At 28.7% G+C, this 12735-nt stretch overlaps 1 protein-coding gene across 1 annotated transcript; it reads right to left on the bottom strand.

Moving 5' to 3' along the window:
• Positions 1-1960: 1960 nt before the first annotated feature.
• Positions 1961-12735, bottom strand: LOC107440694 (probable nuclear transport factor 2). The gene is made up of 4 exons (XM_016053680.4): positions 12487-12735; positions 10043-10114; positions 6926-7024; positions 1961-2942 (listed from the first exon to the last, which is right to left on the bottom strand). The coding sequence occupies exons 1-4, from the start codon at positions 12592-12594 to the stop codon at positions 2829-2831; spliced, it is 393 nt and encodes a 130-aa protein (XP_015909166.1). The 5' UTR covers positions 12595-12735; the 3' UTR covers positions 1961-2828.

A 12735-nucleotide genomic window follows, 5' to 3' on the forward strand; every position in this document is an offset into this window, starting at 1 on the left:
CCATTCAGTTGCGTCAAAATATGTTTGAAATATTTTTAAAGTTTTCCTAATGCCGCAATACATCAATAAGAACACTGTTATATTTTAAGCTGCATTATGTTGAAATAAATGATAAAAAAGTAATTTATACTTTATTTTTCTAACCATTAAAACTAAAACATACCTTTACTATTTTATGTGTTTGTATCAATGTAGCCTATTTATTAATTTTACTCTTTTTCATCATTCTATTAAATTTAAATATTTTTAAATTGAAATAATAAACTGTCTTGAATATCTCATGGTTGCTTTTATTAAAATTTGTATTGATAAATTAAAAGAAACAAGAAATTTTGATCATGGCAATTAATTGATGCTACAAATTGTATAATGACATTAGTGAAAATAATGCTGAAATATTAAATTTTCATGCATGCTATGAAGGGGAAAACTTATTTTTTAAAAGCACTTCTCAAATCACGTTTAGATGTTAAATGCTGAATGAATTTGTAAGAGATAAGATCATTTTAATAAATAAGATTATTTAAAATCTTTGGTTATTATACTGTTATATCATATTTGCATATTTCTGGAACAAAAAAGAATTTTATTCAAAATATTAATCAATCACCAATTAAAAAAGATGTCTGTGAAATGTGTTTTAATGGTTTGGTTACTTTTAATTTAATTTAATACATTAATGAAAGCCAACAAAAAAAACATGTTTTAGGTTTTTTTGACTCGAAAAAAACTTTTTTTTTTCCCTACCCTGATATAAGATTGTACTCATAGTATCTAAGTAAGATTTTAAATTATTTGACCTAAAACTTTCAAATCACATGTAAGAAATGTAAATTTAAAAAAAAAAAAAAAAGATGCTTTTCCAGTTATTTATTTGGATGTCAAAATCATTTCAACTTTATTTATTTTATTTAAGAAAAAGTCTCCAGCTTGTAGCAGAAGTTAGTCTGAGGAATTGAAGAAAATTTATAATTGTTAACACTTCAATTCATCCAATTATATAGCATTTTTTCTTTTCAAAAATAATAAGTAATCTCCTCCTTATTTCTTGTAATCTCTATGTTTAAATCTAGGATTATTCACCAATAAATGTATTAGCTATTATCAATCATTAGCTATAAATAAATACCCACAATAAAGAACATAAAACACTTAAATTTCTTTCATAGATGTTGCTAATTTTACATGAGAAGAAAATATCAAATGCATCAATTTTGTCTCTTTTTTAATTTGTAAATGAATTATAAATAGCTGAACCCTAAGGTTATTATGACTCTGAGTAAGATCAAATTCTCTCCAAAATGCCCTCTTTTATTCATTAAATAGCTGGGAGGGGAGAAAAAAAAACTTGTTTTTTTTTTGCTAGAAAGCTACCAACTGAAAATTCAGGAAAAGTTTAAACCAACACTCAAAGTTGAATTTCTGCTAATTTATATTTATAATTTTGAAAACTTCCATTATTAGGTGCGACATTAGTATGTATAGTAATTGAATAATTATGTTTACTGGGCCATTTTAAGAATTTTAACTCTAATGTAAAAGACATACTTTGAAAAAACATTTTTTTCCAAACTATAATTTATGATTATATTTTATGTACTACAAAGCTAGAAACTAGAGCAAATGCTTGAAAATATTGTCTAAAATGTTGTACATTCAAGTAGTATTTGTTCCCACTAAATAAAATTGACACAATCAAGAACAAAATTAAAAGAAGCAAAGTTGGTTTCATTTTGAATGTTAGTGATTATGTTAATATTAGGTTCTTATAATTAACAAAACCTACAAGTATTAGAAAATTCTGAAAATATTTTTCAGAAATAATATTTTAGATATATTAACACCTTTCCTTCATGATGCAGATTTCTAGCTCAGTTAGGTCGAGATTGCTACTTATTTGTAACGACAGTATGTGAAAATATATTCAAATATTTATAGAAGAAATGTTTCTGCAAAAAAATGCAAGTAAAAAATTTATTTTATTTCACAATAAAAAACTTTATAACATAAATAATTAACAAGAATTTAAATAGAAGTGTAAACTTATAAATCAATTGCTTAAATAAGAGAGGAGTGTTATCTTTTTTTCTTTGTTCCTTACAGTAGTACAAGGTTCATAAAAGAGCAGTTCATTCCTAATAACACTCCCAAAATATATCAATTATTCATTATGTTTAATAATAAGTATGCAAATATAACATGAAACATGTATTGCCATAACATTCTACTTTGCAAATTGGCCAAATAATGCATAATTTGATAAATCTTATGAGCAATTGAAGTCAATTGCAACATTTCAAACATTAGCTGAAATATATAATTACACAAATAAAGATATATACACACAAACACGATACTTCAACAATTATTATGGCCAAACACAACACTCACAGATAAATTTAGACATTTAATGCATTGTCAAAACTAAAATAAGCTTACTTATTAAGTAAGCACACCAAATAAATTTTTAATTTAAAATAATCACCTTAAAAGATTTGGTCATTTTTAATAAAAAGTTAAATTAATTCATATATTTCAAAAATATATCATCATATAATGCAGTAAATAGTATCTCACAAGTGATGATTAAACTTTTGAGACTAGTGAAGGAAAATATTTTTTAGGATTACTCCAAGTTTAAATTAGTGCATTAGATACACAAACAAAAATGATAATATTGATAGCGTTTTTGACGATCATAGTACATTTCACAAAATCCCAACCATATGCTGAGAATCAAGTAAGCATAATTAAGGCTAGTTGATTGCACCAGAGCTGAAACTCCCCTTCACAACAGCACACATTTAAAACCACAGGTTTAGGTAGATTCATCCCAAATGATGCAAACCTAACCTAAATATGTCATGTTCCACATAGAAGCTCTCTGCTAGACTTTTGAGCACAAATATTTGATGAAAAGTATGAGGTGGATCATCATCAGTCTGCAATGAAAATTTAAATACATTAACTTTATCTAACATCAAGGTCAAACAATTGCAATCCTCTATATTAGGGATGCCCAACCTGTACTTCGCAAGTCACAACTTTTGATGTGGCTAATTTTATCAACTCTGACACATCTAAATGCCAAATACAGTACAGAACCAATTATCCGGAAAACCAAAAAACCGGAACAAATTCAATAAATTTTCCCGCCATTTTTTTAAAAAAAACTTTTTTTTCCCTTATAAGATTTTAGGATTTTTCTTTCTTTTTTGAAAGATTGAACCTTACCATCATTTTGGAAATAATCATTAGTGTATTACTCCATCGTTTTTTCTTCTTTTTAAGATTATTTCGAAAAAAAATTTTTTTTACTTGGGTTTAACAATAAAGAAAACGGCTTTTTGTAGCGATTCAGAAAACCGGAAAAATCAGTTATCCGGAATAACGATGGTCCCGATCGTTCCGGATAATCGGTTCCCTACTGTAATGAAAATATTTACATCCAAATCAATATATTAATGAAATTATATTTTTCTAAACTTATCTGTGGCTTCTTTACTTTAAAAAATAGATTACAGGTTGGGCATCAACTATTTTTATTTTTTTTAACAAGAGAATTATTTCTCCAGCTCATCAGTCTATAATTTGTTAAACTAGGTAAATAATGTTAATATAATATCGAAAAAATTGTATTAGGTTGTGACAACTAAATTCTAGCAGTTCTTTTAAAAAAGTTATAAAGGTTAAAGAGTAGGAGCAGCCCATTTTCTACGTCAGTTCCTTCATGGTTTAATGTGAATTTTTGAACAAAAGTTGGTTTAATTGTTCTTCATCAAAGTCAACTGGACAGCAAGAATGAGAAGTATTTTTGACTTGACTTACCGCATTTGGAACTCAACTCTACTATGGCATGACACCCTCTTCAAATGTCACAATCACCTTTTGTGCAATTAAGACTTTTATTGAAAGGTGTTATAAATAAACACAAAAAAAGAAAGAAAACAGATTCTGGTAGAACAAATCATACTCTTTATAATGATATAAAACATTTGATTATACGCAGAGTGTTTAAATTTAAAAAAAAACACTTGTTGCCAACCCAATCATTAAACAGTAGTGGAATTTATACCAACCATAACTTGCAGTCAGTAGTGCGTGATTCTATAGTTAAACTTAATCTTCATGTTTTTGGAAAAAGTATGTAGCAAGCTATTGAATCCATTTTAGAGAAAGGGTGTCGCAACACATCTTAAAATACGTAATGTTGTTACAGTTTTTATATTTTCCAACCAATCATTACTGCCTTTGAAATTTAAATAACCTCATTTTTTTGTAAAAGTATCAGCTTTCTTTTTTAATAAAAGTTCATCTATGTAATTAAATAGATGACCATTTTAAATAGAGGACTTGCAAATGATCTCACCTTCTTAAAATGACCTAAAGGGATTTCTTAACTTTTTCAGGGATGGTACACGACAGTTTAAACAGAAAACAGCACAGACATACATTCACATGCTGTACCTTTCACCTCTTGTTGCACAGTTAAAATGATAAGTAATTCTTCATTAAAGCCACTCAGGATGATTTCCTTTTAATAAACTTTCAGGCAGTAAATGCAGAACCACCCATCTCATTCCTGTCTATGTCTTCATCATCTGTTTAGTTAATGCCACACCAGCCCCTCAAGAATCTTGGAGAATAAAAATCAATAGAAAGTATTGGAGATGGGTAGTCAGTTCATATGCATTGCAACTGTCTTAAGACTGATTAGGACACAATAAACAAGAGTTAACTCCCCTTTTTTTGGAATCAATGGACATTTATTTTAGCTTTCATAGTGTTGTTTGCAATTATTATATCCTTTCATTTTAAAGTTTATGCAGAGTTTTCCTTACAAATTTTTGATTAGTTCTCTTTTTAAAAAAAAAATTCTGTTTCCAGAAAAATATATATTTGTGAATTAAAAAAAAATTCTTTTCTTTTCAATGAATTATCGAAAAATTCCCGAAATAGAGGTTTGAGTCAGTGAGGTTCAACTGTATATTATTTCTATTGTTTAATGCATTGAGAGAATCCTGAATGGAACTTGCTATTTTTATTACAATTGAATTATTTTTATGAGTAGCTCTTAATGATAATTGTTAAACAAAAGAAAATAAACTATTTTACAATTTGTTGTTGTTGTTGCACACCTCCATTGTTTGGCAACGCTAAATCAGGTCTATGAAATCTGTTACTCTAAGAAGGTCTAACACTAGAATTGGGTTTGTGAAAAAACCGTGCCTTAAAAGGCCCTGACAATCTAGCATATGGTCAGGGGTGGCCTGAAGGTCAGCACACTTCACACAGCTAGGGAAAACCCTTTTTCCATCGGAATAAAACAGATTGCAAATGTTCACTGATAAGCCTGGTGATGACCGTCTGGTCTCATTTACAAAACCTGAGTGTTAAAGCAATCCCTTGGCACTTTCCCTGGTACCATTAGTGAACGGTTGGGATGGTCCAAAAAGCATTTTTAGCTCTTGAGAACAGCTCCAATTAAGTTAGTGAATCAGGTATTTCCAACAGCTTACCAGCAACCTCTTTAACCAAAATTCTGCCGTCTCATTACCAATGTATACGTGGGATGATATCCAATGGAATTGCACCTCACGAAAGGATGAAAGATACTCCAGTTTGTTAATGATTGCCCTTCCTGTACTATCACCCACTTTATGCCATTTAGTAAGGTGCTATATAGAACTTTGGCTGTTAGACAAGATCCATTAGGCAGACGAGTAGGGAGAAGACAGAATTGAATCAAGACAGCAATGGTAATCAGCTCACTTCTGAAGACTGAACAACAGTCTGGATTTCTTATATTTAATTTTGTTGTACATTCTTGGGATAAAATATAAATTCCACTACCGGAGCGGTCACGTTCATCTTTACTTCTATTTGTATATATTATGATGAAATCCACAGGGATGTTTATTATTTCAAGGGCCAGTTGTTTCAAATAAGCGGAGACGTCTGATTTCTTGCTCACTTGGGAAGGAAGATCAGTGTGGAAATAGACTCCATTTAAACCTACCAAAGGGTCAATGCTCTGTTTCAAACTATGCTGTATGACATACTTGTCAATCAAATTATTTGAATCAGCCAAGCTCAGAGGGCCACTTTTCTTTAATCTTTGGTTATTGCTCCACTCCATCGGAAGTTCGATTTTGAGTCCCATCACTAGTGAGCTTGGAAAAATACTTCATACTAATCTTTCACCTGAGGCTGAGAGGTTACAGATCTACCACACAAAGAACTATTCCATTTGGGCAACTGTTTCGAAGCCCTGTTATTATGCAGGCTACACTAAGCTGGACCCATTGAAGTTTTCGGATAGTCATGTTTGGAGCACAGCTCTAAACTGGAAAACCGTATTCCAGAATAGGATTTATAAGAATCATGTAAGTAGTGCTGATAGTCTTAGAGTCAGCACCCCAATCTCGCCCTGAAATATATTTTAGGATCTTTAGGCATTTATTATTTTACAATTTAGTTTTTAAATCTAAGAACAAACTGTATTACTTTATAACTAGGATTTCATACTATAAGATTATGGGTTTAAAACATACATTTTTTCAATAGTAACTTATTTTGCATAATTTTTATAATTTCAATTTTTTTATTGATTTAAAAAAGTTATGTTGCTAAAATGGAGATTTTGCAACATGTATTTATTTCAACATAAAAACAAAGTGCCTACTATTATAAAGCGGAAGACATAAACCCTCAAATATAAAAAAAATCTAACCAAAAAAAATTTTTTTTTAAAAAGGTCTTCGCAATCTAATAATTACTAAGCTTTTTGTGTTATAGGTTAGATGAATAACCATAAAATACTGAACACAACCATGCTTTAAAAAGATTTAAATAAAATTTTTAACTTTTTCAATAAATCATATATTAATCAAGAGTTAATAATTGTAATATTCATAAAACCTACTTTAAGTTGTCCTAAAACACATACTAAAATTCCTCCATCAAACATTGGTTGAGTATCAATAGAAGTTATACTATGGGCTATTTTTTGAAATGTAAGACTCTGAAAAAAAAAAAACTTTGTTAAAGAAAAACTTTTCACAAAAACCTAAAAAAAACATTTAAGAATGTAACATTATTTAGATTACTTTATTTTCAGGTCTGCCAACTATTATGCCTTTTGCAAAATATTTTACAGAGAGGTAGATAGTTAAAAACCAAAGCTTTCAGAACTTTTGGTAATTTTGCCAACATCTTAAAAGCCTCATCATGACAGTGCTGGAACAAAGTGGCGAATCTTATAAAGATTTGGATTATTTATATGAAGTGGTGTGGAAAAAAACTTTATATCAACTTTACAAAACAAAGAATCATCCATTAAAATACAAACGTAGCTAATACAAGAAATTTTCCTAAAAAGTGTAAAAGGTTGGATGCCCTGAATTTTATACAAGTTCTATAAATAGTTATTTCAATCATATATATCTTTAATACAATCAAAATCTACTTAACAAATGACGTGGCAGAAAAGAAAGTGTTGAATTATAAAGAAACAAATAAAGTATTAACACTTAAGTAAGCATTAAAAAATAACATATAAATATTTAAAAATAGCTATTCCTTGTTAGAGAAGTAGATTAATGAAAAAGTATTATAATTAAACTACAATTTTTTCTAAATATGTGTTTCTTTCAATTAGGAATATTTCACGCGTGATAAAAATATTATATACCATATGCCTCTAAGATACTTACTTATACAGCCCACTGTGAGCCTTGGCCGGTTGAACAATATCATTCCAGACCTTAATATTTTGGCTTATTTGTTAATGTTTTAATTCTAAGATAATACTTTTCAAAAACTCAGAGCGCTACCACATAAAAAAAAGCAACCTAACTAAGAAGTGGAGAATCCTATTATATTCAATGTTAAAGGGAGTTAAAGCGTGAGCGAATTCAATTAGTAATAAAATAATTAAGCCAAAACAAAGAACAAAAACTACAGATCAGATTAGAATAATAGTAATAAATAATAGAAACTTTAATCTTTGAATCTCGAGTGAAAAAAGATGTGAGTGAAGCGTGAGTGAAACTCCACAGCTAAATTATTGTAGGGAGATGGTTCAGTAGATCATTTAATAACAACTAGTAAAAAAAAAAATTTTATTAGTTTTTGATAGATATTAAAAAGAACTTAATTACACAGATTTTTCACATTGACAGCGAAAACTATTTTTAACAATAATGTTCAAGTAGGAAAATAGAAAAAAAATTTCACAAATTTGTCCAATTATGCCTATTTTCATCATGATATTTAAGAATTTTGAAAATATTTTTTCATTCTCATAAAAATGATTTTGTCACAAAATTTAAAATATTATAAAAATAATTTTATATTTTATACAAGAATGTATATGTATATATAAGATTTTTATGTAAAAAATATTTATATATAAGATTATCAGTCAGAAAATTTATAAAATTTAAATTAAGCAGCAAAGTAGAAAAAAATATATAGTACTACTCATAGCAAAAGCTTTGGTGCCTAATAGGGTAATGCTAAAAATCATAAAAACCACAAAACCGATAATATTGAAATTTAAATTGTATTTGATATCAGCACAAGGCAGTTAAAAAAGAGAATAAATTAATCAGTTATTTTACCAACTTCAGAAATCACTAAAGATTTATCATTGGAAAATCAAAAAAAAAATTTTTTTCATAGTATAGGATTTGAGAAAAAAGGTACTCTTTAAATATTGGTTTAGATCAGTGGTCGTTAAATTTTCAAAACATCTGAGCTGCTGTACTACGTTGAAATCCTACCATGAGCTACCGAACAATACAGCAGACTTTAAAAAAGAAATTTTTTTTATTATTAGCCGAGTGAAGGAATTAAGTTCTGCACACCAAAATGTTAAGTACATTTTTCAAACTTCTTTCACTAAGGAAAATCGAAAAGCCATAAATAAAATGACAAGCGAGGCAAATCTATAATTATTTTAAACTATATGTGTCATATCAGTCAAATGCCAAAAAGAATTATCTGGGCTTTATAACGGACAAGTAGATCATAAATTTTTAAATATCAAAAATATTGTGAAGTTTTCCACCTCAATGCAAATCAGTGAGTAATTTTCAATTTTGCAAATCTTTATGCACCCAGATAATACAAAGTAGCAATACATTTTTAAATATTAAGAATTAATTTACAAATGCTTTTCATTTTCACAAAATTGTGGCTTCTTTTCATTTTGACATTTTAATAATAAACTCCAATGGCTTTTACTAATTGACAAAAATTGACCTCACAGTCATATATTAGTTTAGGTATTATTCCCTACTGCGTATTAGCAGAACATTCAGAAAAAAAGCCTTCATGAGAAAAATTCTGGAATACAGCTAACTTATAGTTTTATTTCGTTAATTTATTTGCATATAAATATGCAGTTATTTACTTCAATTATAAATATGTTTGTTTTTTTTTTAAGTCTGACAAATTTTTATGAGCACAAATAATGCAAATGCAATGTCGCATTAAATTTTAAAATATTAAGAAATTAGATCACAAACACTTTACATTTTCACAGAGCTGTGGCTTGTTTTCATATTCACGGTTTTCCTCATTTTCAGAATCAGCATAGAAGGCACTCATTTAAAGAGGCAAAACTTAATCTAACACACATGAATGATTGTCATTAAATTGCAGCAGTTATTAAAATGAATTATTTGCCAAAAAGAGTTAGTTCATATAAAAACAGAACTTTTGAAAATTTACTGCAATTCAATAAAAATGTCCCCGCAATCTACTGGTTAGCTCGTAATCAGTGGTTAGGTGATCACTAGTGTAGACAGTACAAAAAGGCATAAGAATAGTTATTTTCAAATCCAGGTGCAAAAAAAGAAAAAGCATGTCACTGAGATTAGACTCCAAGAAAAATATTCAAGTACAATCAAACCTTAATCTTAAAGGAAAAAAAGAAAAGTTCGAATTACCATGTGTTTGGCCTTATTTGCGGGTATGAAACAGTTAAGCATATAGAGGTAGTAAATTTATTTATTAGAGAATTTAATGCATTTACCGTTATCTTTTCCATTATTTTTGTTCTTCCACAAATCTGAACATCCTCAAATGTCATCAAAGATTTTTCTACCTAAAAAATAATTTTTTTTACTCTTTTATAGATATTCATACAAAAAAAAATTAAGTACATTTATGAATCAGCAAGAAATATATTAAATGTTCAATTTCAGTTCTTATTTAAATATAACATTTTAATGTTCAGTTTTAACCCTCCAAGTATTGAGCCCTTAGGTACAATTGTACAAAACTTTCCGTGCAATGCACTATTTTCCCATTCAATAACATGGAGAAACCAGTTTTTTGTTGCTGAAAAGTCTAGTTGCTTAATAGTCGAATACAGCAAGAATCAACTAAAATATGATAAATATTTTTGTTTATTTCTATTAAGCTTCTTCTATTTAAATATAAGTATTCTGTACTTATTGTGAATCTTCAGTAGTGATAAAAATAGACTGAAAGATATATTTTAACATGAAGTAGAAATTTCTTAAAACATCATTGAAATATATTTTTATAGAGTTTTTTCTTCTGTGACAAAAAAAAGTAAGAAGCAAACGATGATAAACAAAAAATGAATAATAAAGTTATGGTAGTTAGATATATATATATAGATATAGCTACGATAGCTTTAACTAAGGGATATGAAGTATGGTAAAGTTATAGTTTGTGGAGGTTTTTGTCTGCTGAATGAAATTGTTTTACTTGCTTCATTAAGTTCTCAATATTCAACAATAAGAATTCTTTTTAAAAAATTAGAAATGCTTAGTAATTATTTATTAATATATTTATGTCATACAGTGTGAAAAAGGGAAGTAAAGACAGCATGGTTACATGTGACAAAGGGGAGGAAGGGGTTAAATTATTGAAAACAAGTGGGGCATAATTAATGGCCAGAACCTATGATTAATTATGTAAACAAAAACAAAAATAAAGTTTTAAAAGTATTTTGAAAATCTAATTAATAATTATTTTTGGTAAAACAATATAAAATAAATTAAAAAATTAGTATCAGGAATTTTCTATGAATATTTATAAACTTAATGCAATGATATTGCAGTCGTTATAAAAATTATCTATTATTTATTTTAATTTGTATGGTAGTTCTATTGTTTATTTTATTCTACCCCTCTTTATTTTATACAGGTTTGTTTGTGCCCTTGAAAAGAAAAAAAGTTCATAGTAAAACCATTTCATTTCCAGTTTGTTTTCACGGGAAATAAATGTTTGTCATTATCAAGACTTATTAAAAAATATTTATCACCTAGTAAAACTCTTGTATAAGGATTAAATCTTTTAATAAATCATGGTATTGTGTGGCTTTGAGAAGAACTCTTCCTGACTAAAAGTCTGAGGCTGTCTGCAGTTATGGTAACAAGCGAGAGATTTCTAAAGGAGGTGCAATGGAGGAACGAAGGTGTCAATTGGTTTTCTATTGTTTAGTTTATTCTACCACTCTTTATTTTACACAGGACAGTTTGTGCCCTTGAAAAGAAAAAAAAGTTCATAGTAAAACCATTTCATTTCCAGTTTGTTTTCACAAGAAATAAATGTTTGTCATAATCAAGACTTATTAAAAAATATTTATTACTTAGTAAAACTCTTGAATAAGGATTAAATCTATTAATAAATCACGGTATTGTGCGGTTTTGAGAAGAACTCCTCCAGACTAAAAGTCTGGGGCTGTCTGCTGCTATGATAACAAGTGAGAGATTTCTAAAGGAGGTGCAATTGAGGAACGAAGGTGTCAATTGGTTTACTCACGCTGACCAATGCAAAGATCAAGACAAAACTATTCACTCTACACCCCTATTCAAATTGATTTTTTCTCATAACCATGGTATCCGCCACGACACGAGACTGACGTCTGGAGGAGTTCTCCTGAGAGCCCCACTATAAATAAGGTTCTTAATTTTTCTCGAAAACAAAGTAGGTATGAAATAGTATTAATGCCAGCTTTTTCTCGTTTCAGGGACACGGACAGCTATATTTATTTTACCTTTCTCCCTGAGTATTTACGGGACCTACATCTGTGTGTGTACATTATGAAAATTAAATAATTTTAGGAAAATTATAAAGGACTATCAAACTCCATCACAGCCCCTTTCAAAGCAAAACTTCAATTTTCATTTGGGAGAAGTTCCTTAGGTTCCTTTTAAAGATATGGCAATTGAATTCATATGAAATCTAATTTATTTTATTAAGAGAAAGCGATAAGACTAAAAATTGTCTATAAGACTAGAGCCATAAGACTGGAACAGTAAACTTCGTTTCGGTCACATCCCCTCATTTTATATGAAATCTTTATCATTTATATATAAAATAAACATAATTTTGTGAAACTGATTATGTAATTGCGCTTTTATCAGCAATATTTTTTTCTCTGAGCAACGACACACGAACTGTAGAAAATATTTCCTTGAGTATACCATTCGAATTTCTTACATCGTAGAAATCGGCCAATGTCGATCTTTGTAAAGGATCATCAAAACACGTATAATATTGCTGAACAAATGTTCGACCTATATGATCATATTGCGGATTCCAAGACATTTTGAAGCTGTGGAGTGATTCAACACTTTTGAAACACCTCCCTTCAAAACTTCTTGTATATCTTAATTACTTCAGATCGGAATTCCGAAACTTTGGAACAACAACAGAAATGCAAAGAAAACAAAGTCCTTGCGATGCCAT

The sequence above is a fragment of the Parasteatoda tepidariorum genome, chromosome X2 (assembly GCF_043381705.1).
Source record: "Parasteatoda tepidariorum isolate YZ-2023 chromosome X2, CAS_Ptep_4.0, whole genome shotgun sequence".
Lineage (NCBI taxonomy): Eukaryota > Metazoa > Arthropoda > Arachnida > Araneae > Theridiidae > Parasteatoda > Parasteatoda tepidariorum.